This window comes from Tiliqua scincoides, chromosome 1 (assembly GCF_035046505.1).
Source record: "Tiliqua scincoides isolate rTilSci1 chromosome 1, rTilSci1.hap2, whole genome shotgun sequence".
In the NCBI taxonomy this organism is placed as follows: domain Eukaryota; kingdom Metazoa; phylum Chordata; class Lepidosauria; order Squamata; family Scincidae; genus Tiliqua; species Tiliqua scincoides.
The window spans coordinates 79166243-79193787 of record NC_089821.1 but is presented as its reverse complement, the minus strand read 5'-3'; the positions used below and the strand labels follow the sequence as shown (position 1 = coordinate 79193787).

General features: G+C 44.6%; 1 protein-coding gene across 9 annotated transcripts in view; it reads left to right on the top strand.

The window, feature by feature from the left end:
- SEMA5B (semaphorin 5B) overlaps positions 1-27545 on the top strand; it is a 443759-nt gene that overhangs the window by 389696 nt on the left and 26518 nt on the right. For all 9 annotated transcript variants that reach the window (XM_066611786.1, XM_066611789.1, XM_066611780.1 and 6 more), the window contains 5 exons: positions 10524-10705; positions 14997-15140; positions 17304-17451; positions 23356-23581; positions 25910-26128. In XM_066611786.1, the coding sequence (XP_066467883.1) occupies positions 10524-10705; positions 14997-15140; positions 17304-17451; positions 23356-23581; positions 25910-26128 (919 nt within the window). The remainder of the gene's footprint in view (positions 1-10523; positions 10706-14996; positions 15141-17303; positions 17452-23355; positions 23582-25909; positions 26129-27545) is intronic.

Sequence of the window (27545 nt, the reverse complement as noted above, 5' to 3'; positions counted from 1 at the left end):
ACTTAAAAAGGAACATTTTCTTTGCAAAATGCATGATTGCTTTTAAGTGACTGACAGGATTCCATTTAGGCTGGTTCACCACAGTTTCTTTTGTCACTTTTCTCAAAGTGGCCAGGCCTGGCACTGCCTGGTAGCTCCAAGCTACAGGTGCAACTTTGCCACTTGAACCAGACCTCCAAGGTAAAAAGAGGTAGAACTAGGCTTAACCAAAGCTGCTTGTGTGTGTGTGTGTGTGTGTGTGTGTGTGTGTGTTCTTTTTAAATAATGTTACTTTTTGCCAGCTTCGCATGTTGTGCCTTCCAACTGCAATAGATAGCTCAGCCTGCAGAGGTTTATATCTGCATCATGCCAGTTAGGTTTTGAAGCTGCAATATGTTTACTCCTCTTATCATTCCTGGTACCCAATCATTTTTTTTTTTTCCAAGAGAGCATTAGTCATTCCTTCAATCCCTCCTCTACTTGGCAAGCTTACGTTTTCATTTTTTCAAAGCTGGTTTTAAAGGATTGTCTGTTTATAACCTTCCTGTGCTGTTCTTGGGATATAGTGCTTCTTGACTGCACATGCTGTTATCTCTCTCAGCTTAAAGCCTCTGTCTGTTGATCGGCGTGTGAGGTGTTAATCTCCTACTTGAAACATGCCTGCCTGGGCCATATTGGGCAGCCTCTTGCCTACCAAGCAGTGTTTCAAGGTCTTTGAGAAACTGCTGAAAATAGGCCTCTGTGTCCCATTTTGGTTTTAAACATAACACAAGGGATGGGAAAGTTTATGTTTGCTGTGGGTTTTAATATGTAGGCAGTTACAGTTTGTGTTTTATTGCACGCTGTGGCCTTAGAGACAGGAATCCTAGTGATGCAAACTCAGAAATTCAACCAAAAGTGTCTTGGCTCAAGAAATTAGGCAACCACTACACCAGCTTGTGAATGGCTGTGGCTTAACACATAAGTAATTCATAATGTGGTATGGGAAACCCACTGTATCTTGGCCAGTATCATTCTCATTTGATAATGTTTGAAAACAGGAATGTGTTTTGGGCATCATGATGAGATTGCTTCCACTATCACCTCCATTACCTGTCTGTAGAGGCAGACTGTGCTGATGTAGTGATCAGCCACATCATTGCACTTCTCTGATGCACTCCTGTGTTGCAAAATGCTTGACCTGCATCAGGTGGAGTAATTTGCATGCCATAAAGATGACGTATAGTTGGGTTTAAGATTATGAGGGGACATCCTTGAATGCAGTAGAACTCCCAAATATTCGTTTCATGAACCCCATCAAAAGTGCACCTTGAGAACCCTTTAGCACAGCAGTTTAGCACAAAGTTCTGCTTGAACTTTGAGACCATGGTAAGTATTGGCAGGAATGGGGGAGGCCCTCACTGTGCTGTAGCAATTGTGGCATCACTGGGAACAAGGGTTTTTTAAAAAAAACTTTATGTGGAATTGTGCTGGCCTCTGGAAGGCTCATAGCCCACTCTGTGGGCCTCCCCACTGCTCCAAATAGCTCCGATTACTGATCAGATCCTACTTCCAATTTTTGCATGAAAATCGGAGTGGACTTCGATTGCCAGTCAGAGCTATTTGGAGCTGTGGGGAGGTCCATAGAGGTGGCTGTGAGCCTCCCAGACCCTCCCGGAGGCCAGCACAACCCCCCAGGTAAGTTTTAAAAAAACTTTGCTCCAGGTGCTGCTGTGATCACTGCAGTGCTGTCGGGGCACCAATTTCCAGTTCCTCTGGTGGGTTGTGACCTACCAGTTTGAGAACCACTGGTCTAGCACAAAACAAATTACAAGCATCACCATATTCTTATCTCTTACAGTACAGATGGTGAGCAAGAAAGTAGCTGACATACTTGTAGGGCAGTGGATAGAAAGGAGAGGTTAGTTGAGGCCCTGCAGCAGTACTGATTTGAGGGCAAAGGAAGACTGTAGCGATACTGGCTGAAATGTTCGTTCCAATTAGTTATTTCAAAGCAGCTCCCCTTGATCCCTCCCAATATTACTGTGCAGCAACTACAAAGACACCTTTTGCCACCATTAGCACATCAACTGGCAGTCTTCATGGATTACTTCACAGTGTATTAAGACTTAATTGAACAGTGCTGAAGTGCACCATATGTGGCTATCTCTTTAACCAGCAGCAACTCAGAATTGTGAATTGCTTCCATTTTCTTACAACAAAGAGAGACCATGATCAAAGACAAAGGGAAGCCTGGACAGTGGAGCAATGAAATCACCCAACTTTTCTGTGTGGTTTCTTTTCTTTATTTTGCAACATGAGAAGGGGTGCTGCAAGCATGGCAGCCCTGGCTGTCATGTAAAAGGAGAAGGACTGCTGACAGCAGTATATGCTGTACAGTGCTGCAACCCTGTCTTGCATTGAAAGCAGTCTGGAACCAAAAGCCTTCTGAGACCAGCCATAAGTGGGCTTGTCATGGTTAGGGATTTCAGGGCTTTTGTACGCTATTACAGTTTAATACTTGGTTGCTATATTAGAATTCAGCTGCTGCACACATTTCCACTGGCTGCAAAGCAAGTCCGTATTTCTTCAGGGAGGGTCTTTCTAAGAAGGTTCAGAAGTTGCAAAAGTGGTTTTCCCCCCCGATACTCCCTCTGTTCCCCTACCCTGCCAGAGCCAGCTACATGTTACATAGGAGGCCCAAGCATGTCATTTGGCTTTCAGTATTTATTGGCGGTATAAGAATACAGAATGGCAAACCATGCTGATTCCTTCTCTGTGCTGTATCAAGAAGCTCTATGCCCCATATCTTCTGTTAGGAGTAATGTGAAGGCTCAGTCATGCAACCTTTGCAAGAATTTCAGATTTCTAATTCCCCTATGACCTTCTCCTTCCCTGATTTTCTTGCCTTCGTTCTGAGGACACAACATGATCCCTGCCAGGCGAAGAGTCTATCAGAGTAGCTTTTAATGTTACACCTCTGGGAGCTTCTCACCTCAGGCAGGTTCACTTTGGGCTCTACTGTAACATGGAGCTAGGGGTGGCTGCCTGAGGGTACATGCTGGCAAAGCATAGTATACTCAAGCCCTGAGGAAAGAAAAATCTCAGAGCAACAGATGTTTTATTGTTACTAATTCCTAGCACATGCTGATGTTCTAGGGTAAAGCTATCAATTGTTTATCCCACTCTGTTCTTCATATTAGAGGCTTCCATGCTACATTGAGAAAATGCTTCACTATGGAAATTGCATCTTCGTTCCTCCATTCTTTTGTCCTCCATTTTTGTATCTACCCTGGATGTGAAATACAGCCACTGATTAAGGCCAGCTGTCAATCGCATTTACACGGGACCATCTTGCTACTTCCACAGTTTAAAGCCAGCAGGGGCTGTTCCCCACTCCCTGCCCTCTGTAGTTTCTACATGCTGAGATTTATTTTATTAAGCTGTTTATATTCTTCCTGTCAAGGCAGCTGAACAACATCATAAAAGCAGTGATCAATTATATAACTTAACCATTAAAACAGAAAAGGTACTGAAACAGCAACAATAAACAAAACAGATACTAAATTATCCAAGAACATTCTACTGAAAGGTGCCTCCGAACTGTGTGATTTGAACTGTTTGGCTAAAAGCACAAAGAAAGGAACCAGACAGATCTCCTGGATCAGAGAATCTCCTCTGTGATTCCACCACTGTGAGTCTGTCAACAGTACTTCAAATGGCAGTGGGACAATGGACCAGAGCCTCTTCTGAGGCTTGAAGCATGCAAGCAAGTTCGTAAGGGCAGAGGCGGTCCTTTAGATATCCAGGACCAAAATTTTTTATCCCAAACCAAAATTTTGGCATGAACAACACTGTTAGGCAACGTCATGCAGTGCTCTGCATCCTGACTCCAGCATGAGGGGAAAACAGCTGAGAGAGTAGCACAAACTAGCCCCAGCTGTGCCAGATCAGCAGTCAAATAGCACCATAAAGGTGAGCAGCCCAGGAGTCAAGGCAGTGGTCAGAGCTATGGAACAAGGAATGTACATGACCTACCTCTTTTGACAGTGTACACCTATGGAATGCCCAGGGGGCATCGTAGCAGTTGCTGTCAGCATCCCTCCCCCCCCCCAACATCCCAGGGACCCATCTGGTATAATGGCTAAGCACCAGGTGCCTCCCAATACTCTGGTGGACGCCCATCCCCCCCAGGAGCACCTGTCTGGCACCTGACCAACTCTGCTGCTCTTCCTTGGAAGCAAGCCTGGCGCGAAGAGGACTCCCTGGCCTTGCCTCCTCCTCCTCATAAACTGCCGGACACATATTACAATTAACAGAAAGCACAACTGGACATGACAACAACTAGATATCATCAGTGCCCTGAGAACTAGTCTGTGAGCCAAGGATTTGTTGAACTAAGAGCCCCGATGGTGAGGTAACTGTGTGGCAGAGCTGTAAAGACTGCACTTAGAGTAAAGATTAAGTTTTGTCTCTGACTTCTGCTTGTCAGCCTGCTCTTCCTGTTGGGCGCAGGGTAATACCTACCATAGACACCCCCCTGTCCCTTTGGGGGTATGTGGCCACTTTGGGCAGCCGATGTGACAGACCCAAAGTTAATTTCATTCAAACTCTCATAAACTGTGTTTGGGCGCAATCCTAACCCCTTATGTCAGTGCTTTCCAGCACTGGCATAGTGGTGCCAATGGGACGTGCGCTGCATCCTGCAGATGGGTATCACTCAGAGGCCTCCTCAAAGTAAGGGAATGTTTGTTCCCTTACCTCGGAACTTCATTGCCCTTATGTCCGTGCTGGAAAGCACTGACATAAGGGGTTAGGATTGCGCCCTTTGTTGTTGTTCTTTGGGCTCAGAAGGAAGTTGCTCATTACCTACCAACCAGAATCCATGGCCCTGTTCAGATATTTCTCCCATTCCTTCCACTCCTAACTGTACCTGGGAAAACATCCAAACTGGATCTCAGGCTTGTGAGCTCTAACCCTGCAAGTTCAAACCTTCTTAGTTCTAAGCGGAATATAATGCCTGGTTCCCTTCCATCACGTATTTGAAAAATGAGCTGCATGTGTTTTTTGGAGAAGAGGATATTACCTTGACTCATTCTTCATTTTACTTTGCTGCTCTGTGAGCTGAAATTGGAATAAAGCGAAGCAGCATTTCTGCCTGTGGGGGAGAAAAGTGTGTATTATACTGTATTAGTGCAGCCTCATAAATTCTTTTTATAGAGCCCTTCTGCTGCTACTTCCAATTAGGCACTAAGGGAGGGAAGTTACAAGAGGACACTCTTGGGGTTACAGAACTGTAGAGAAAGCTGGTGGGAGTGATGGTTGAGCACAGGAGTGTGTGAAGCATAGCGGGAAGGGCTGCAGCCCCTGGAGTGACAAGGTTAGGATTTTGGATGAGAAGTGCTGAACTTCCAGAGCAAAGGGCATGTCACCTTTAAAAGTATTCTCAGCGTCTAAGGTGCTTGTACCTCTGAGGTTTATGTTGTTTTCCTGCATTAAAAAAGAGAGCTCTGAGCTAGGATTCTCATGCTTGTTTCTGATCTCTTCTGTCTGAGTCCAGGCATGGAGGTCAATTAGGGATTTATGCTGCCAAAGGCATAAGGGATTTGGCCCTTATTTGGCATATAAAACACATCTGGCTGTGATTAATGGAAGATTCTGATATTTGGATCAAAGATTAATTTCATTACAGACGGTCTTTACATGTCTCTTTCTTTAACCTAATTTGGCACTGCATTGGCTACAAAAGGGCCACTAAGGACAGCTGTTCTCTGACTGAAACAATGCATATTTTCTAAAGCAGAATCCTAAACAATTCCTTCTAAAGAAATTGCAGCAAACTGACAGATGGAATTGTAATCCATATGTTTTAGGGCGGGGATTTACACACTTCCAATTGATTTGTTTTGAAATTTTCCCTGTTTATTTAATTAAAATTTGGTGGCTTTCCCAATGCCAACTATGAACCAATAATTGGTTTTCAGATTTTTCTACTTTTCTTTCTGTGCTTGTTAATTAAAACACAGAGCCAAATTACAGTCTTGATTTCTGAGCAAGTGCATCAGAACAGCCCTGCTGGATCTGAGCAAGGGTCCAGCAGATTGTTTCCAACAGTGACCAGCAAGAAGTAAAACACTCTAACCAAGCCAGCAAGAAGCTTGGCTTAAAAATTGCCAGAGGAAAAAAAAGGAAATGAATAGCTTTAATTCAGAACGGAGCAATCTGGACACAGGAGTTTGGTCTTCCTTTATGTCTCCCTGCCTGTCATGAAGTCCAAAACAAATACAATATTTCAAAGTACTGGCAGGAGGGGAATTACATCGCTTTCCCCTCACTTTCCTCTGTTGTTTCCTTGTGTCTATCTAGATTGTAACCCCCTTGGGGCAGGGTCCAGGGTTTTTATTCTGTGCAAATATAAATAAGCAACAGCGTTCCTTGATCCACATCCTCTTGTGCTTAGTGATGCAGCATTTTCTGTTGGATTCAAAGGAACTCACAGAAGGGAGTGTGTGAGCAGAGCTTCTCTTTCAGTTGGCAGCAATCCCTTGCAGGTGGGAAAACAACTCTGTCTGCTCATTGGACACTTTATACCTTTCAGTAATCAGTAGAACAGAGTAAATTATCTTGTTTTTAATGTGTTAAAGCACCTGGTTGTAGCTGAGTGTGTATGAATGAAGACATGTCTGGTTAAGCATTTCAAGATTATATCACTCACCTGTTAACCTGCAGCCTAAACTTAAACACAGACATAAGAATAACTTAAGGGTGCAGGTATGCCCTGCTGCAGAATATTTGGAACCTAAAGATTTCCGATCCTGTTTCCCTTTCTACTTGTTGCAGATTTTTCAAATACGTAGGTAGTATTTAGTGAAAGCATAGAGACTAAAGAGGGCAGTAAGTACCAATGTGACTTACGGCCCACACAATGTTATATCCAAAGTCTTTGTTCCCTGTCCCTTAGGGCTCACAGTCTCCTGGCTCACAGTCCTCCCCAACACCATGTGGGCAGACACTAACAGCTCAAAACTGAGGATCAGGAATACAGTACCCTTTTAGTGATTGCCGCTTACCTCACCCAAATCACATCCACGAATCCTGGGCCATCAGGTTGATACATGCATAAGTGTGCAGGAACCAAAATACAAATGAAAACAATCAGAGATACGGAAAACCTGCAACATGTGGATGTAACATGTATGCAGATGTGGTATGCATATGCATGCACCAGTGCTATTATACATAGTAATTATTTAGTTATTTAGGGCCCAGTCCTTTCCAACTTTCCAGCACTGATACAGCTGTGCCAACAAAGTGTGCACTGCATCCTGCAGTTTGGGGGCAGTCAAAGAGGCTTCCTTAAGGTTGGGGCTGCATTGTGGCTGCATCAGCACTGGAAAGTTAGGTAGGATAGAGCCCTAGGATAGGATAGGATAGGATTAGTTATTTAAAATGATAGTCATGAAACAGGTGAGATTTTGCTCCACCTTGTTAATTTTAGCAAGGACTAGCAGAAGTTTTTAGATGAATCTTTTTCTTTTTTAAAGAAAAAAAAATAAACACTTCTCATGCATTGGTTCCAATAAGATTTTCATGCAAGATTTCAAGGACAGTAAAGGAGCTTTGTTTTTTCAATAGTCTTGTATGCGTTGCTATTGCATCAGTCTCTACAAATTCTGCAAATAAATGCTGAGAGAGTGGCAGAAATGAACGATATGGATACCATTCTGAAACCAGAACAAGGTCGATTGTAGCTGCTACAACTGGAGGGAAATTCAGAAAGTGAGAAGTGTCCCTAATAACCCCTGCACAGATAAAACTCACATGACTTGTCTAAGCTTAGCTAGAACTGTTCTCCCTCATGTACTGACTTCCTGTACTACTGCTTTCCTCCTTCAGAGCTCTTCTTTTGTAGGCTGAAGGCTTTGTCAACAAGCTGTCATATCATCTTTCTGCTGTTCATTTTCTGCTGTTCTGTTTATCTTGCTTCAAAATGTGATGTTCCTTGCTAAGCCAAATAGTCCAGCTGAGCATTTTCCGGAGCATGAGTGGAGAAATCTCAGCACAACACTCCCCTGCGTGGCTGACTGTTTGTGTACTGCTGAATTACAGTACGGCGAAAACAAAGCTTTGTAGCAGATGTTTAAAACCCTCTAACTACAGTGTGATGAGCATAACGACAGGCTTAAATTACTTGCATGTCATTTTTCATAGCCTTGAGATGGGAGATGGCTTCTCGTAGGAAGCGCCAGGGGAGTGCGTAACAGCACCAGAGAGAAAGAGGCAGAGAAGTCGGAGTTGGGAACTTATGATTTGTAATCCTAATTATCGTACTAAGTCATTGTGTGCTTTCCGTTTTGACTGTCACCCCCATGATGGACCTCCTCCCATGCAGTGGGTCGGGCAACATCCCAGGCAGTGGATGTGGGGATGCACCGTTGCCCTGTCCTCACTTGGCTATAACTTTTGATAGAATAGACGTATTTCAATGCAGTTTACTTCATTGCATTCTGCATGAAATTACACATCAAATAATATATAACATGATGGTATTATTTGAAAATACCAAGATTTTAAACATTTTGGCCAATCGTGATGTCAATCCCCCGCGCGTGTGTCACCCAGTGTGATCCGCACTCCCCTAGTGACTCCACTGCTCTTTGCTCTCAAATGAATGGGGGAAAAATGCCTCTCTAACTTTCCCTTTCTTTTCAACATGTACACGGTTGCACCCACTGAAGGGGAATAATAGTTCTCTGGTGTGCTATGCCTGAGCTCCACCCTCCTGAAGCAACCCACATCCACCAGTGTGTTATAACCAGTATGGATTGGACAGGTGCTCTAGAAGCCCTTTTTTATATTCCACTTTCCTGCAGGTTTAGCTGAAACAATACATCGTTTTCCAGATAGATTAGATATGTTCAAGTATTTGCTTTTAAGAAATATGAAGTTGTGGGTTTGAAAATGATGACCGACTGAATGATTCGCTTTATTCTTATAAATGTTTAATTCTTTTCAATGTCAATTTGATCATCCTCTCTGACAGCAAAATGAATGGCCCTGTACCAGTTATTTTGCACCACCACAAAGAAAACGGAGGGGCGTATCACTGAGCATGCACGCTACAATAACATGTTCACAACACACTATGTAGGTAGGAACTCCCCACCATTCACAAAAACAACAAAGCAAGGGAATGTGCCTTTTCTTGAGGTTAAATAATGAAGAGAACCTGCGCAACCACTCATCATAATGTTAAATTAATTTCACAACTTTTGACTTGTATCTTATCTTACGCTGTCGACATATGTACCTTTTCCTGCTATTTTTCAATTTTTTTTGCATACTCCTAAACGTCCTGGTGTGTATCCCTGGGAGTACGCATAGCCCAGGTTGGGAACCACTGGTCTAATTCATCATCACCAGCCAGTTCGGCATTAAAGAGAAACTCCTGCTCTCAGTGCCTCTGTACCCAAGGGCTAGGTAACACATCCACCAGGGAACGTATTGCAACATTTTGTTGCAGGTTCCACTTGCCTTGCTTACTGAAAAGCAAGTACTTTCTGTTCCTATCTGCCAAGCAACTCATAAAAGTGACCTGAAGCAACTTCCAGTCAAACCAGAAGTTGCTTCTGGTCACTTCAGCAGGCCATTCTGAGGCCAATAGAGTGGGTCGCAGGCCTGCCGCAACCTGGAAAAGGCCTTTGGGGCTTCCTGAAACCTTCCTGAAGGTTTTGCAGCACTACTAGGACCATCACTCTGGCCCCCTGCACATGGTTTTGCAAGCCACCAATGGGTTGCAACCAATAGGGCGCAATCCTAACCCACTTTCCAGCACTGACATAAGGGCAATGCAGCTCCTAGGTAAGGAAACAAACATTCCCTTACTTTGAGGAGGTCTCCATGACTGCCTCCCCCAACTGCAAGATGCAGCACACATCCCACTGGCACAGCTATGCCAGTGCTGGAAAGTTGGTTAGGATTTGGGCCTCTGTGAGGTAGGTTAGGCTGAGAACAGTGACACTCAGTGCCATCCATTGAGCTTTATGGTTAACAAGCCCAGTGAAGGGTTTGCCTAGCTGGAACTTCAATTCTGTTCATAATGCACAGCCAAGAATTTGTGACATTGCAATCTGTGACATTTAGTTTTTCACATTTTGAGAACCAAGCAGCTGAAACTCTGCTAACTTGAAATACCAAAGCCACAAATTAAAATGTTGGTACTGAGTTTTGAATGCTAGTTGAAATGAGAATTCTGACACATGTTCTAGGAGTTTGTCAATATTAAGTCTGATGTCTCCTCTAAACAGTCATTCCAAGTTTCATCTACAGTACATTTCAGGGAAAGAGGACAACTGGACATTCTTAGTTTATGTCTTCCTAGATCTGTCCACTTTTCTGTGTGAACTAGGTAAGAGTGTGGAATTCTGAGGTGACTGTTAACATGGTATTGCCTGGGGAAAAAGCCAAGATGCTCAGATGGTGCCCTGGTTTATGTCACAGCACTTTTGGACTGCTACCTTCCTATATGGAAATTCACCACAGTGATTTTTCTTTAATTCAATTAGGTAAAAAATCTGAAGATGGATGGTCAGCTGGGGACCTGGTCCCCTTGGCAACCCTGTGAGCACTTGGATGGAGACAGCACAGGCTCCTGCATGTGCAGATGGCGGTCATGTGACAACCCTCGACCTCGATGTGGTGGACATGACTGTGAAGGAGCCAGGATAGAGATTGCAAATTGCTCAAGGTATTTCAGAATGTGTCTTACATGTACAAAAGACATGAAGGCTATTCCTTTCTCTTTGTGTCTCTGTTCACCGTCTTAACAAGTTACCTTTGGCAACAAGTTTGTGTGTGTGTGTGTGTGGGGGGGGGGTTTTACAGGAAAAGAAACCGTGCCCCTTCAGCTTTGTTAATACACCAGCATAATGTAGTGATTCAAAACCTGATATTAGGATTAGAAAGACATTGGCTCATATTCTTACTCAACCATGAAATTTGTGGACTGACTGTGGGCTAGTCATTATCTCTCAAACTAGCCTTCCTCACAGGGTGGTTGTGAGGATTAAATAAGGATGGGGGACTATATGTATTGTCCTCATCTTCTTGGAGAAAGGGTAGGATAAATATGTAATAGTAAGATAAATAAATATCCTGTCACTGGAAGGATTTTTAAAATGTGAAATAGGGTTATCAGGGAAGCTGATACAGCTGCAGTCAAAGAAATCATTTATGAGGGCCTAACAATTTTAAATTGGTAATTTATCTGTAACAAAAGCCGCCCTTGGTTTTGTTTTCCCAGTCACCAATGTGGGTAGAGTCACAGTGCTGTGCTTTAAGGTCTTTCTCAGTCTGTTTGAACAGCGGTGATCAGAATGGGAATGGCACAGTACACATCTGGCTTGCGGATATCAAGGATGCTTAACTATTGTATTTTTTAAAAATCTAAAGACTGCTTTGCTACCGAGTGTGCTTTTAAACCCATGTCAACATGCGCATACTGGGGGGAAATGGGAGACCTCTCCAGTGGTTTCTGCTACTAGAGAAGCACTCCTAATCAGCATTGCAGCTGCTCAAAGAAGCACCCATCTTGGGCTTCCCAGTAGTGTGAGTGTTTAGCATGGTGTACAACGAAGTTTGTCTGAGAAAGAGGCAAAACCCAAGTCTCCATTAAAATGGTTATAAAACTAAACTTACATGTACTCAGCACTCGCACAAAGGCATAAAATCACAAGCACTAAGCACATCATCAGTTTGACTGCACAGGAGACAGACAGCACAAGTTAGTGAGTCTGTGGAAAGGCTGTGCCAAAGTCCAAGATAGTGAGACCTTATCTGCTAGATTGAGTGTGATGAAGAGCAGGAGCTGTGGAGCAGGAGTGTCAAGACCTCATGGGATGCATTGTGGCTGCATCGGCCCTGGAAAGTTGGATAGGATTGTACTCTTAGTGGCTTCTTAAAGATTTAGGAAAATGTTGGCATGGAAGCAGAGAAACAGGTGAAATCAAAATTAACTAACTGTGAACAAAAATTATGATTGATTGCTAATTTGAGATCTATCTCACAGTTTAAAAAAATATAGGTTAGTAGAAGGCATGGTTATTTATGTGCATAACCTAGAACATTAGGGGAAAAACATAATTCTTTGAATGCCATGCAGTGTTTATGGAAAAGAAAATAGAACCAGATTTTGCTAATTAATCATACTGGTCCTATGGGGATAAGTGAGCTCAAAAAAGCAGTTAAGACCGTCTTTGCTTGCCTAGTTTTCATGCTGCTGTTATCCTCCCTGCCACTGTGCTTGCAAATTGTTCTCCCACTATCATGTTCCCTGTCATGTGCATTCATGTTCCCATATGCATTCATGTCTGTTTGCGATAAGGAGACACAGCTGTTTGTCACAAGAATTAGTGAGATTTAACACACCCTAAGCTGCAAAGGAGGGCACCCTGCAGTTGAGCAACCTTGACTATCACACAGGAGGACATTTATTTTAGCGTCTTTCTTTGAGTTGGTCTATTCAGCTCAGTGTAGCAACTCGAGTCATGACCCAGAACATGCAAGGAAACACACAGACACAGTTACACGCTCAAACAGTGTGGGTGATTTACATGGAGAATTTCTCTAAGTCTTATTATAGTCATGTTTGTGCTTATTAAAAAAATGTATGGTACATCCCTATTGCTCCCATTTTCCAGATGGGGAACTTGAGGACAGGAGAGACATTGCCTGCAAATGAATCTGTGATTGAACAGCAAATCAGTGTTTGTGTAATCTATTTGCAAGATCACACATTTTCAAAAGAAAGGGTTTGCTAAAAATGTTATTTTAGGATTTCCATGTTTTAGATAGCCATTTCTACAGCTGGTAGAACTCCACCACGCGGAGCAAGAGATACGTATCAGGCAGCTGACGTAAGCATTGCCAAGAATATGGTCTCTAAAGTGTGGGATACCACAAGATTAGTCTGTAGGAAGTAAATGAGAAATGCATTCAGCACTAACGTTTAGTGACTGTGAAGAAATATAGTCATATGATCATCTTACAGTCAATGTAAGCCTAGGATTTCCATTTTAACTGGCTTCATATGGCATTGTGATGTTTTTGTTAGGATGTTTAAAGAAGAGTTTTAGCAACAAGCCAGATCTAAGACTGGGAGTGCCACAAGACTGATGAAAACCTTCTTGTGAATTGTCTGCATTTTAGATATAAATCAAGTCTTCCTCTTTTAAAATCTTCTAACCAAAAGACGTGCATTTACAGTAGAACTTCATTTATCCAAATGCTCTGGCTGCTGTCCACAACATTTGGCTAAGCATGTTTGGCTGAATTGGATGAGCTATTCACATAGGCTGTCATTGACATAGTGTGTCACAAAGATAGATAAGTTCTATCCACACAAAGAAAGATTGTTTTAGAAGTATTTTATATAACTAATGCTGGGATACTATGTATGTTTATTGTTTTCCTTATGCATTTGCCCATTTTTTGGTGAGCAGTTAGGTAGGACTTTGAAACTGTTTCTTTCTAAATGAGCAAGAAAGCGGAGGCAATACCATGGTTAAATCTTTGTCCATATGAAAGTACTACTTATTTCTTTACCTTTCTGGGAAAGAAAAACAAAACATCCATCACCATTCTACAATCAGGCTGCCAAGAGAAAGAGTGAGCTGATAACAAACTTGAAAAGTGTGAGTGCTACTCAGGTTTGAATGTTAATCCTGCTGCTGCCATTGGGGCCTTGCCAGAAATCTGCTAGTTGCCAGGCACTTTTATTAGTTCAGTCAACTCTTTGAAAATCAACACATCTGTTCACCAGCTCAACTTTCAGGAACATGAGTGACAGGGAGTAAACTCTAGAAAGTGGTGGATGCCAGAACCAGCAAGGTAGGAAAGAAGCAGGAAGTGAGAGTGGAGAAGGAACTATAGTAAGTGGTGCACTTTGTAAGGAAATATCTTTGGTGGGGGGGGGGAGCATAATGTTGCTTCTGAAATGTATTTTGTGTGGTGATTAGGTCATTGTTGTAAGAGAAGCACATACCTGTTCAAGGAACAAGAGATGCTTCCCCAACCTTTCTCAAAACAACACGCAGTACTCTTATGAGAGTTGACACAGTACACGAGTGGTTAACTGTCTCCAGTTTGTTGGATGGGAAATTTCAAGAAAAGGTGTTGAGAAATAGCACCACAAAAAAAGCAGTGTGTAAAAAATAGTGTCTAGCAATGTACTCAGCAGTATTCAAGTTGCCTATTTCAAGGCAGAACCTGAGCAGATCTTAAAGTACTAGTCCTAAATTTAACAGTCCAGGGTGGTTTGTTTTTTAAAAAATCTAGCTGTCATATTTAGGGAATATTAGCTGATTTTTGGTGGTATTTTTATGTTTTGATGTGCTGTGATCTCTGTTTTGTAGTTTCACATTGTTACTTTTAAAAATGTCATAGCCCATCTTGAGCCTTCATGATGGATATAAGAGGTGATCAATAAATTTTTCAGTGCCTATAAAGCTTGATCATGTGCCCAAGTTCCAGGCAAATATTCTGAAATCAGATGCATCTTCAGGAGACTTCAAGAGGTCAGGGCATCTTTAATCTTTCATGCCCACCCCTGTATAACTATTGCCCTTTCAGTATCCCATGAATTTTCCCACTGCCACAAATTTCACAGTGAGACATTATAGAAAGAATACAAGTTTGTAAATATTAGGGTATTGTAGGAGTGGTTTTCTTAGATCTTATAAGACCTTTTTAAAGCTCAAAATACAATTGTCGAGGCTTAAATCTGCTCAGAATGAAATTACCATAAATTTGTTTGTTAATTAGAAGTTGGTGAAGACTCAGCACTCATGCAACATTCTCTTGCTAATCTCCATCTTTTTGGGTTTTAATTGCACTAAAATGTACTTTGTAGAGCTAGCCAGTCTCTGCAGCCTGCTAGTACGCCACAGCTGGAGATGTTGAACTTAGTATAAAGTTGAAAACAAAATAAATTAACCCAGATGCCATGTTTTATCTCTTTTCCTTCCCCTCCCCTCTGTCAGGAATGGAGCTTGGACACCATGGTCGTCCTGGGCCCCCTGCAGCACTTCCTGTGGGATTGGCTTTCAGGTCCGTCAGAGGTCGTGCAGCAACCCTGCTCCGCGATACGGAGGCAGGGTCTGTGTCGGACAAAGCAGAGAGGAGCGGTGAGAGTCGTTCCCCATCCCTAAACCTCTATCAGACCTCTGTCTTTTCTTTTGAAGGATGCACACACTGCATGGACTAGAGACCCTTCCCAGCTACCTTTTCCCTTAAGACGTGCCTGTTCATTTGAGATCCATGTCTGAGTCCCTGCTCGAGTAATCTTGCCTTCAGAGGCTAGGCAGGTGACAAATGGGTACAAGAACCTGTAGTGTTGTTCCAATTGTGGAACATTCTCCCCAGAAAACTTTGTTTGGAGCCATATCTTTTTATCTTTTAGGTGCAACTCAAAAACTTTTATTTTCTCAAGCCTTATCTAACCTATACAATGATTTATTGTATTGTATAATTGAAAAAACTTGCACATTCATATGTATGCAGACTCTTGGGGGGGGCAAGATAACAGGTGCAGTTAGCCTTGGGTGCAGAGGGGTGCAATAGTTAGCTGGCTTACTTTCTGCCTACAAAGCGGGGGGTGGCAGAGAGAGTAAACTAACCCCTTCCAAGCTGGGGAGCTTATATAGTTGAAATAAGCTTATAAGTAAGGTTATAAGTATAGTTGAGGTATTCAGAAGTAAGATTCATTGATTTTAGTGGGACTTACTCCCAGGTAAGCATGCATACTTGATTTAAAAAAAACAAAAACTAAACAAAGTGGAACTTAGCTCTGAGTAAATAAGCATACACCCAGGCTGTATGACTCAATTCTCTCTCATACTAGTTTTGAGCAGGTCTCTGTTTTGTGAAACCTTAAACACCAGACATTCTTTCAACTTAACATCAGGGCCATCCCAAGACCACCAAACTCCTCAGGTGCCATGCCAAATGCTGCTGTTACTCTGTGATGTATTAGCCTCTGCTCCTTCCACTCTTCAGTGTTCCAGCTCAGCACTCTCCTTCCCTTCACTTTTCCTCCTTTTCTCTGTCCCCCTCTTCCTTTTCCAATCCAGGGAGTGGGGGGGGGGAGGGAGAACGGGGTGCAGGTGAGGCAAGTAGATGGCTTGAGATGGGCATTCCCCATCAATCTCTTGCCTTAGGTGGCCCCGTCCGTTGAGCTCATGGATGAGCCAATAATAAAGATCAGCTTTTAAGCTTTTTAACTGTTAATCAGATTTTAAGAGAATTTGGTTCCTGCTTCTAAGACTCCAAACAGGTCAGTAGAATTCTAAATAGCTGAACTTCTAGCTATTTTCTAGCCAGAATTTCTAGCTAAAATTTCTATGTTTTCCACTCAAAAGCTCAGTTAATCTCCAAATAGTCAACAAGTGTGTGTAATCTCAGTTTTATTAAAGAAAAATTATAAATTTGATTTTTCATCAGGAAGAGGCCAGAAAGAAGTCATTCATGTTATAACCATATAATGTGCAATTTATTTTTTCATGGCTTCAGTACACATCTAATTGAGTATAGGAAATCTGTGGGTCTCATACAGAATAGTTTTAGCTACACTTAGCAATCATAAATAAACTTCTGTGAAGGCACCCCACCCATATTAGATCCTATGACCTAGATCAGGGGTGCTCAATAAGTAGATCGCAATCTACCGGTAGATCGCGAGGCAAAATGAGTAGATCGCGGAGTGCCGACCCCTCCCCCTTCAGGTGCCTCTGGGAGGAAACGCCGGGAGTAAGCCCCATTGTACTCAATGGGGCTTACTCCCAGGTAAGTGTGGCTAGGATTGCAGCCTCACAGCCTAATCCTAGGCATGTCTACTCAGGAGTAAGTCCTGTTATACTCAGTGGGGCTCAAGGTACACCAACATACATTGTACACATAAATGTTATATGTTATGATGGCGCGAACATTGTAAAAAACCTCTGGTAGATCTCCGGGCCTTGCTGGGTTTCAAAGTAGCTCTCGAGCCAAAAAAGTGTGAGCACCCCTGACCTAGATCCTATGTTGCTTCATTGCTCTGACATCCCACCATTTTTAAGTATTTCAAGCTCCTCCTCCTCTCTTCCAGTTGGACACTGACTCTATATCTTTTCTGGTACTGGTACTAAAATTCAGTTCCTAGTCAGCTGGTGGTAGCCTTCTAAAAAGATGAATTCTTCCTGGTGTAAATAGTTCTTTGCGGAATGTCTTACAATCAGTTTTCCTCTGCCTTTGGGGGTGCCCCATTAAGCTAACTTGTTTTTTTTTTCTCCATGCAATTTTGTTTCTTGCAGATTCTGTAATGAGAACAGCCCATGCCCACTACCAATCTTCTGGTCTTCATGGGGCCCTTGGAATAAATGTAGTGCAAATTGTGGCGGAGGGGTACACTCAAGGCAGAGGTCTTGCGAAAATGGAAACACCTGCCCAGGCTGTCCTCTGGTATGTTTTTATTTAGATAGGTCTTAATCTTGTTTTCTTGGGTTACATTGTCCTAAGTTTTTTTAGGATTCTGAATACAGCTGTGGTCAGAGAGGTGTTCCAAGACTTAACTTAAGCCATAACAGGAAATTTGCAGTGTGGTGTTAGGGAACTAGGCAAGAAGAGATCGTGGTCGCCAGCATCCTACAGAAGGCACAAGTGTTACAACATCCTAGGAGGGGTGGCAAATGGACAGGTGTCCAGTCTGCCTGTCTACCACCCTCTCCAGCCTGCTGCCCCACTTGGTTGGAGAAATTTGGAAGATGATATCATAAAAACATAAGAACAGCCCCACTGGATCAGGCCAAAGGCCATCTAGTCCAACTTTCTGTATCTCACAGTGGCCCACAAGATGCTTCATGGAGCACATGAGACAACAAGGTGCCTGCATCCAGTTGCCACTCCTTTGCATTTGGCATTTTGAAGTATCCTGCTTCTAAAACCAGGTGGTTGCACATACCTTGTAAACTGTAATGGACTTCTAGAAATCTGTCCAGTCCCCTTTTAAAGGCATCTAGGCCAGACACCATCACCCCTGCTGTTCATCTGGCAGGGAGGGCCAACAAACTGGTAGATGGAAGATAATGTGGTTGCCCACAAATGGAGACTTGGTACTGAGGTCTTCTGGTCTACAATTCATCACTGGGGTCAACCAGTTCACAACACTGAGTGCTGGAAATTCTGTAGAAATACCAGACATTATCCCCATTCCATAGGGAAGAGGCCTTGTTTTGTTTTCCCTCCTTTCCACTAACCATCAAGGTGATCAACAGGATATGTCAGTTGTACACTGACTGCATTCTGATAACACCATGGTAGCCAAGGCAAGTGTAGTTTGTACCTCTGTTCAAAATGGCATAGGTTGAATGCCTTCACCTAACTGCAAGAAGCCTAAACAAGAGGCCTTGTTTTGTTTTCCCTCCTTTCCACTAACCATCAAGGTGATCAACAGTGATCACTAACCATCAAAGGTGACAGGGGTGACTGCAAAAACTACTGTGGCATCTCTCTCCTTAGCGTTGTAGGAAAGTTGTTTGCCCGAGTTGCACTAAAGAGGCTCCAGGTACTTGCAGAGAGCGTTTATCCAGAATCACAGTGCGGATTCTGAGCCAACAGGTCCACCACTGATATGGTATTCTCCCTTAGACAACTGCAGGAGAAATGCAGGGAACAACGACAGCCACTCTTTATAGCCTTCATAGATCTCACGAAGGCTTTCGACCTGGTCAGCAGGGACGGCCTCTTCAAGTTTCTCCCCAAGATCGGATGTCCACCCAGGCTCCTCAGCATCATCAGATCCTTCCACAAGGACATGAAGGGCACTGTTGTCTTCGATGGCTGCACATCAGACCCCTTTGACATCCGAAGCAGCGTGAAGCAGGGCTGTGTTCTTGCACCAACCTTGTTTGGGATTTTCTTCTGTGTCCTGCTGAAGCATGCCTTTGGAACTGCAACAGAAGGCATCTATCTCCGGACCAGATCAGATGGAAAGCTCTTCAACCTTTCCAGACTGAGAGCAAAGTCCAAAGTCCAGCTGAAATGTCTTCGTGACTTCCTCCTTGCCGACGATGCAGCTGTCACTACCCACTCTGCCAAAGATCTCCAGCAGCTCGTGGATCGTTTTAGCAAGGCCTGCCAAGATTTTGGACTGACGATCAGCCTGAAGAAAACACAGGTCATGGTTCAGGATGTGGACTCACCTCCCTGCATTACAATCTCTGTGCATGAACTGGAGGTTGTCCATGACTTTGTGTACCTTGGCTCAACGATCTCCGACACTCTTTCTCTCGATACTGAGTTAAACAAACGCATCGGTAAAGCAGCTACCACGTTTTCCAGACTCACAAAGAGAGTCTGGTCCAACAAGAAGCTGACAGAACATACCAAGATCCAGGTCTACAGAGCTTGCGTCCTGAGTACACTTCTGTACTGCAGCGAGTCATGGACTCTCCACTCACAACAGGAGAGGAAACTGAACGCTTTCCACATGCGCTGCCTCCGACGCATTCTCGGCATCACCTGGCAGGACAAAGTTCCTAACAACACAGTCCTGGAACGTGCTGGAATCCCTAGCATGTATGCACTGCTGAAACAGAGACGCCTGCGTTGGCTTGGTCATGTCGTGAGAATGGATGATGGCTGGATCCCAAAGGATCTCCTCTATGGAGAACTCGTGCAAGGAAAGCGCCCTACAGGTAGACCACAGCTGCGATACAAGGACATCTGCAAGAGGGATCTGAAGGCCTTAGGGATGGACCTCAACAAGTGGGAAACCCTGGTCTCTGAGCGGTCCGCTTGGAGGCAGGCTGTGCAGCATGGCCTTTCCCAGTTTGAAGAGACACTTTGCCAGCAGTCTGAGGCAAAGAGGCAAAGAAGGAAGGCCCATAGCCAGGGAGACAGACCAGGGACAGACTGCACTTGCTCCCGTGTGGAAGGGATTGTCACTCCCGGATTGGCCTTTTCAGCCACACTAGACGCTGTGCCAGAACCACCTTTCAGAGCACGATACCATAGTCTTCCGAGACTGAAGGTTGTGTGGAAGATTCTTGTTGGTATTGAGGGGTGGGGGGAGCTAAAGGACATTGCTGAAGGTTTGGCTAACTCATTTTGGAGTGTTCACTTTTTTGCCGTCTCTGCCTACTATCTGGCAATAGACAACCACCTGGTTTTTTTCACACCTTCTGGTTAGAAGACTTTTGAAAGGGCCTACCCAAACTGCATCCAGCTATTGAAGTTCTGTTTCTGTTGTGGAGTCTGTCTCTGGTCTTATCCCACATTTCTAGTAAGGTTTTCAAGTTCATGGTGTTTCTAATGACCATTGCCTTGTCACTGAGGGTCAGTGAACTGTGTGATCTATGTTCCAACCTTCCATTCATCAGATTTCCATCCAGACATAGTGGTGCTGAGACCAGACATTGTGTCTTTGCCTAAGATGGTGTCAGCAGTCTACATTAATCGAGACTTGATGTTGCCTGTGTTCTTTCAAAACCCAGCTTCAGAAAGGAAAAGAGCTCTGCACACTGTTTTGTTCTGTGTTTATAGAACTGCATTTTTCCAGGCATACCATCAGTTATTTTATGTACTACAAGGGAAAAATGTTTCTCTCCAGCATCTGGCTCACTGGGTAATTAAGGGCCCAATCTTGTTCAGCTTTCCAGCACTGATGCAGCTGTGCCAAAGGCGTGTGTGCTGCATCCTGAGGTGGGGGGGGGCAGTCATGGAAGCCATCTCAAGATAAAGGAATATTTGTTCCCTCACCTAGAGGCTGCATTGCAGCTGTATCGGCAATGGGAAGTTTGATAGGATTGGACCTTAAGACTATTTTCCTGGCTAAGATTTTGCTGCTAGCTTCCTTGAAATCCCTCTCTGCCACAGCAATGTAAATTTCTGCTTTCAACCTGGGAGGTGTTCTGTTCCCAGTACTCTACACAGCCTGCTCAATACCATCACCTTTTATCAAGCACCCTGCCCTGGACGTGAGTTTGAGAGCAATCCCCAGGTAAGGATGAAGCTAGCTAGCCTCCACTATACGTGATAGAAATGGGAAGCGGGGCAGTTTACTTGCCTGTTACTATAGTTGAGGGTTCATCTGTGCAAACACACAACCCATGAATGGCCCTCTCTGCTGGTCTAATTTGAACAACTGAATCTGTCAGATTTTACATTTGCACTTGGGCAGTCCTCAGATGAATGGAAGGACTTAGTGTCCTTCCCATCCACACAAGTGCTTGGTGTTTCACTCACTTGAGAGCAGGAGCAGAGTGCTTGCCAACAGTGGCGTAGCTAAGCCATTTGCTGCCCAGTGCAAAGAACGTTTTGTAGCCCCTCCCCAACGAAATCAAATTTAATTAATTAAATTGGGTCTTTTTTATTAATTAAAGTGAGTGAGAAATATTAACTAACATTTTGAAAAAGCAAGCATTTGTTGAAAGTTAGGATTGGGCCATAAGTAGTACGAATTAAAACTAAGTTGAGTTATTTATTTATTTACCTATCTAATTTTTTATCCCACTCTCTTCTGAGGGGCATCCAAAGTGGCTTACAACAATTTGAACATATATACATCTAAAATAAAACTGTAAAATGCAATGTAAAAAAGCAGCAAACAATCACAGGCATAATGGATGAATACATAAGCACATAAAATACAATAAATCATAAAATCATCAATAAAAGTAGCAGGTGTCAGGTGCTAGAGAAGACTGAAATTAGAAGGCTTGCTGAAATAGAAATGTTCTTAGAGATCACTGGAGACTTCTAAAAAGGTAGGAAACCAAAGGGTCCCTCTTTCAAACCACCACCCCTCTTACTTCCACAAATCTAAAAGGCATATCTAATTTAGAGCCCAATCCTGTGTCTGTCTACTCAGAAGTAAGTCCCATTATAGTCAATGGAGCTTACTCCCAGGAAAGTGTGCATACGGCTGCAGCCTTGGAGCACAAGCCTATGCATGCCTACTTGGAAGTCAGTCCCATTAGTCCCCAGTCAGTTCCTGGGGCTTACTCCCAGGAAAGTGTGGATAAGATTGTAACCCTGGTGAGCAACTTAGATTGGGCTGCAGTTGTAGGCACACACTGGCTAAACTTTTGCCCCCCTCCCTCGCTCTGGTTGCCAGCTCTTCCCTCTTGCCTGACAAAGTTGGAGGGGAAGATCGTGGCGCCCGAGCCCACTGCAACTGGCACGGTGAGATCGCAACCAGGAAGGCAGGGAGGAGGTAAGGTGAGGGGAGAAGGGAAGAGGAGCAACTTCAAGCAGTTCCCTCTTGGCTGCCAGTCCATGCCTGCAGCCAAACCTAGGCTACAGTCTATGCAGTTTCCTGCAAGTCTCTCCTCTCTCCTGTATGCCTCCCCCCTGTGTGACTGCCTGGAGCTAAATTGTTGCCGCCCCCCCCCCCCCCGCAGCAGAAATCTATCTTCTTGCTGGACATCACAGCAGTCTCGGAGGGCAAACAGCAGCAGACCACACAGTCCCCAGCTGCTGCTGCTGCCACCACTATATCAGCTGCTGGGATGGCTGCTCTGCCCAGCCCCGCACCTGCAGCCCAATCTAAGTCGCTGGGGGTGGGGAATGGCAGCGAGGAGCGAGTGAGTTGACTGTTGCCCCCCTAATCTCCTCTCTCCTGCCTGCAGCAGCCTCTCTCCTCCTGTGTATGCCTTGCAGCAGCCCAATAGGCGTGTGGGCATTGTTGTATGCCCCCACCCTGTAGCCCCTCCCACCCTGTAGCCCGGTACATTTGCTACCCCCTGCACCTCCTTAGCTACGCTACTACTTGCCAATATCTTGGAAGCTTCCATAGCCAACTGTTCATATGCAAAACTTCACTATGAGTGTCAGCACAGATGACTCCACAAAGGAACCAGGGGACATCCACTAAAATTGAGTGTTCGGAGAGTTAGGGCAGACAAAAGAAAAATATTTCTTTACTCAGTGTGTGGTTGGTCTGTGGAACTTCTTGCCACAGGATGTGATGATGGCATCTGGCCTAGATGCCTTTGAAAGGGGATTAGACCAATTTCTGGAAGAAAAATCCATTATGGGTTACAAGCCATGATGTGTTTGTGCAGCCTCCTGATTTTAGAAATGGGCTATGTCAGAATGCCAGATGCAAGGGAGGGCACCAGGATGAGGTCTCTTGTTATCTGGTGTGCTCCCTGGGGCATTTGGTGGGCCGCTATGAGATACAGGAAGCTGGACTAGATGGGCCTTTGGCCTGATCCAGCAGGGCTGTTCTTATGTTCTTAACTATATCTACAGGTAAGCAACCTGCCCTTTACTTTATTGTCCCTTATACTGCATAGCACCAAGTGCAATGCCAGAGTTGTTACTCTACAATAAATATTTTTTTTGTTCTTTTTTTAATGTTAGGAATATAAAACATGCAGCCCAGAGGCCTGCCCAGAGGTGCGGCGAAATACACCTTGGACGCCGTGGATGCCCACCAACATCACCCAAAATGGTGCCCGCCAGGAGCAGCGTTTCCGCTATACCTGCCGTGCTCAGCTTGCTGATCCCCACGATCTCCAGTTTGGCAGAAAGAAGACGGAGAGTCGGTTCTGCCCGAACGATGGCTCAGCAGTTTGTGACACTGATTGTATGTACTGCCTGATTACAGATAACCTGAAGCTTTCTTCTTCTTTTTTTAAAACTCAAATCAGAGCTGTGGGAAGATCGTGTAAGAGTGGGTAAATGCTGATCTGTGATGATAGCAGGAGAGCAAATCAGAACCAATGGATTCTGTATTCAGTGGGAATTTGATAAATGACCATTGTGGATCAGGGTGTGTATGTGCATCTTTTCAAGGTCTTCCCAAGTTGTTGGGGGTAGATAATGCATAATCACCTCCTCAGTGGGCCTGACTGCTTGTGTCTTTCCCACTGAATCTTGATGTCCCAGTTGCTGTACTCTGGTAAACAGATGAAACTAGAGCACCCTGATTCTGTGCAAAACAACAGACATATTTAGACGCACCCACATGAGTGGAGCCTATTCATTTCTTCTGTCTATTGCAGCCATTTTCAACCTTTTCCAGCTCAGGGCACACTGTCAAGGCACTGAAATTGTCAAGGCACACTCCCAGTTTTTTTACTTACATTAAATTACTGTATTACAATTAATTTTTAATTAATATAATTAATACAATTAAATCATTACATGACAAAGGGCACAATCCTAACCAGGTCTACTCAGAAGTAAGTCCTATTTTGTTCAGTTGGGCTTACTCTCAGGAAAGTGTGGATAGGATTGTGGCCCAACGCCCCTCCCCTGAAAGGCAAAGGCAAGGCAGAGACGGTTGCTTTGGGGAGCTGCAGGCAACTGTGGCAAGGAAAAGGGACTTTCGTAGACCCTCAGCCAGCCCATTCTTAGGCTGCTGGCCTCAGCAGATTCGCTCGCTTCCTACCTGCCTGCCTGCCTCCTTCTCACTCCGCCCAGACCTCTTCCAGGTTTTTCTGGTTGCCCAATCAGCAGGCAGGGCAGACAAGGGACTTGATACCCAATCCTAGGTATGTCTACTCATCCTAGGTATGTCTACTCAGAAGTAAGCCTCATAATAGTCAATGGGGCTTACTCCTAGGTAAAGGAGGATCGGGTTGCAGCCTTCCTCTTGCTCACAGCAGGAGATGCAAAGCAGTCTTGGTTGCTCCTTTTTCACTGCTACCGAGTAAGGGTCAAAGCATCTGCTTCTCCCGCCCAAGTCTGCTGCCTGCCTCCTCTGGCCCCTGCGGCACACCTGAGGCTGCCTTGCCGTGGCAAGGTTGAAAACCGCTGGTCTATTGTGTAATGTATGTGACTGATATTCAGTGTGATTGCTGTGGTATGGCCAGGTTGCCAGAATAGCCTTCAGTTAGAAAACAGCAGAAACCTATTCCACCACCACCTGCCCCTTTTCATCCATTTTCTATTTCCTGCAAGGCCCTAAAATGCACTGGGGAATTTCCCAAATTTGTGGTCAGCCTCTACAAAAGGGATGTCCTTTGCTGGATTCTCCAGTTTAAATGTTTATCAGTCTATTATTAGGCAGAAGTTAAAACAGCTCTGGTCATTCCCTACTCAGAGGTGATAATTCAGTATTTTCCTGCACTATATTCACCAACATGAGGAGTGGATAATCTTGCTTTGCCAACAGGGCATCAAAAAAAAGGAAATGACACCTTTTGCCAAGACCCTACCCCTGCGATGAGTCAGCAACAATATAATTGGTCCAGATCCTCTTCACAGTATAGAAATAAAACTATCCCTATACAAAGGATCTGCTAACTAAAAAAGGTGTACATGATTCAGTAAAAAGAAAATGGAGATTAACTAACAAGGCTGGGCCAAAGACCCAAACTCTGAGATTACAAATTGTGATACCTGATAAGGCAAACATGATGGAATGTTTGTGTGTCTGTTAGCCCGATCCTATCAGGCAGTTATTCTTGCTGGAACGTATTCAGGCAGCATAACGCACTTTCTGGCTGTTGGCGCAGCCTGGCCACTACCCCTGAAAGCAGCAAGTGGCTGGGTCCATGTGATGATGGACCAGGGATACCAGAGACAGTATGTATGGGTTTGGAGGGGAGTGGTGTGGAGGCTGGGCAGAAAAGGGAGGAAATGTGGAGAGGAGGGTGGACAGGGCCCAGGAAGGGGGCGATTCACACCTGCCAAATTCTAACCCCCTTCCCAGGTCTGATCTGCTATCACAGGTCAACACAGACTTGTTCCAGCACTATCACTGATGTAAGTCCAAGTTTATCCACCAGGCCAGCAGGGGTTTACCCTGGGGGAAAGGGAGAAAATGTTCCTTTACCCTGAGGAGGTCTCCCAAGGCCGAAATTCCACCAGCGGAATTCAGTGGACACCACTTTGGTGCCTCTGCATTGCTGCGCAGGGAGTAAGGTAGGATTGGACTGCCTGTTTAATTCTTTTCTTCTTGCTTCAGCTCTAGTTGATGACCTTCTGAAAAGTGGCAAGACTTCCATCCGGATTATCAATGGCGGCTGGTCCTTTTGGGGAGGCTGGTCATCTTGTTCTCGAGACTGTGAGTTGGGTTTCAGAACCAGGAGGCGGACATGCACCAATCCAGAACCAAAAAATGGTGGACTACCTTGTATAGGGTCAGCAATGGACTATCAAGATTGTAACCCTCATCCCTGTCCGGGTAAGTACTATTGTCTCTTCCTGTTTCTGATTTAGTTGGCAACCTTCAGTCTCTGAAGACTATGGTATCGCGCTCTGAATGGTGGTTCTGGAACAGCATCTAGTGTGGCTGAAAAGGCCGATTCGGAAGTGACAATCCCTTCCACACTGGAAGTGCAGTCTGTCCCTGGTCTGTCTCCCTGGCTATGGGCCTTCCTTCTTTGCCTCTTAGTCTGTTTGCCAAGTGTTTCTTCAAACTTGGAGAGGCCATGCTGCACAGCCTGCCTCCAAGTGGGACACTCAGAGGCCAAGGTTTCCCATCTGTTGAGGTCCATTCCTAAGGCCTTCAGATCCCTCTTGCAGATATCCTTGTATCGCAGCTGTGGTCTACCTGTAGGACGCTTTCCCTGCACGAGTTCTCCATAGAGGAGATCCTTTGGGATCTGGTCATCATCCATTCTCACGACATGACCGAGCCAACGCAGGTGTCTCTGTTTCAGCCATGCATACATGCTAGGGATTCCAGCACGTTCCAGGACTGTGTTGTTTGGAACTTTGCCCTGCCAGGTGATGCTGAGGATGCGCCAGAGGCAGTGCATGTGGAAAGCGTTCAGTTTCCTCTCCTGTTGTGAGCAGAGTCCATGACTCGCTGCAGTACAGAAGTGTACTCAAGTTGCAAGCTCTGTAGACCTGGATCTTGGTATGTTCCGTCAGCTTCTTGTTGGACCATATTCTCTTTGTGAGTCTAGAAAATGTGGTAGCTGCTTTACCGATGCATTTGTTTAGCTCACTATCGAGAGAAAGAGTTTCAGAGATCGTTGAGCCCAGGTACACAAAGTCATGGACAATCTCCAGTTCATGCGCAGAGATTGTAATGCAGGGAGGTGAGTCCACATCCTGAACCATGACCTGTGTTTTCTTCAAGCTGATTGTCAGTTCAAAATCTTGGCAGGCCTTGCTAAAACGATTCATGAGCTGCTGGAGATCTTTGGCAGAGTGGGTGGTGACAGCTGCATCGTCGGCAAAGAGGAAGTCACGCAGACATTTCAGCTGGACTTTGGACTTTGCTCTCAGTCTGGAGAGGTTGAAGAGCTTTCCATCTGATCTGGTCCGGAGATAGATGCCTTCTGTTGCAGTTCCAAAGGCATGCTTCAGCAGGACACCGAAGAAAATCCCAAACAAAGTTGGCGCAAGAACACAGCCCTGCTTCACTCCGCTTCGGATGTCAAAGGGGTCTGATGTGGAGCCATCAAAGACTACAGTGCCCTTCATGTCCTTGTGGAAAGACCTGATGATGCTGAGGAGCCTGGGTGGACATCCGATCTTGGGGAGAATCTTGAAGAGGCCGTCCCTGCTGACCAGGTTGAAAGCCTTTGTGAGATCTATGAAGGCTATAAAGAGCAGCTGTCGTTGTTCCCTGCATTTCTCCTGCAGCTGTC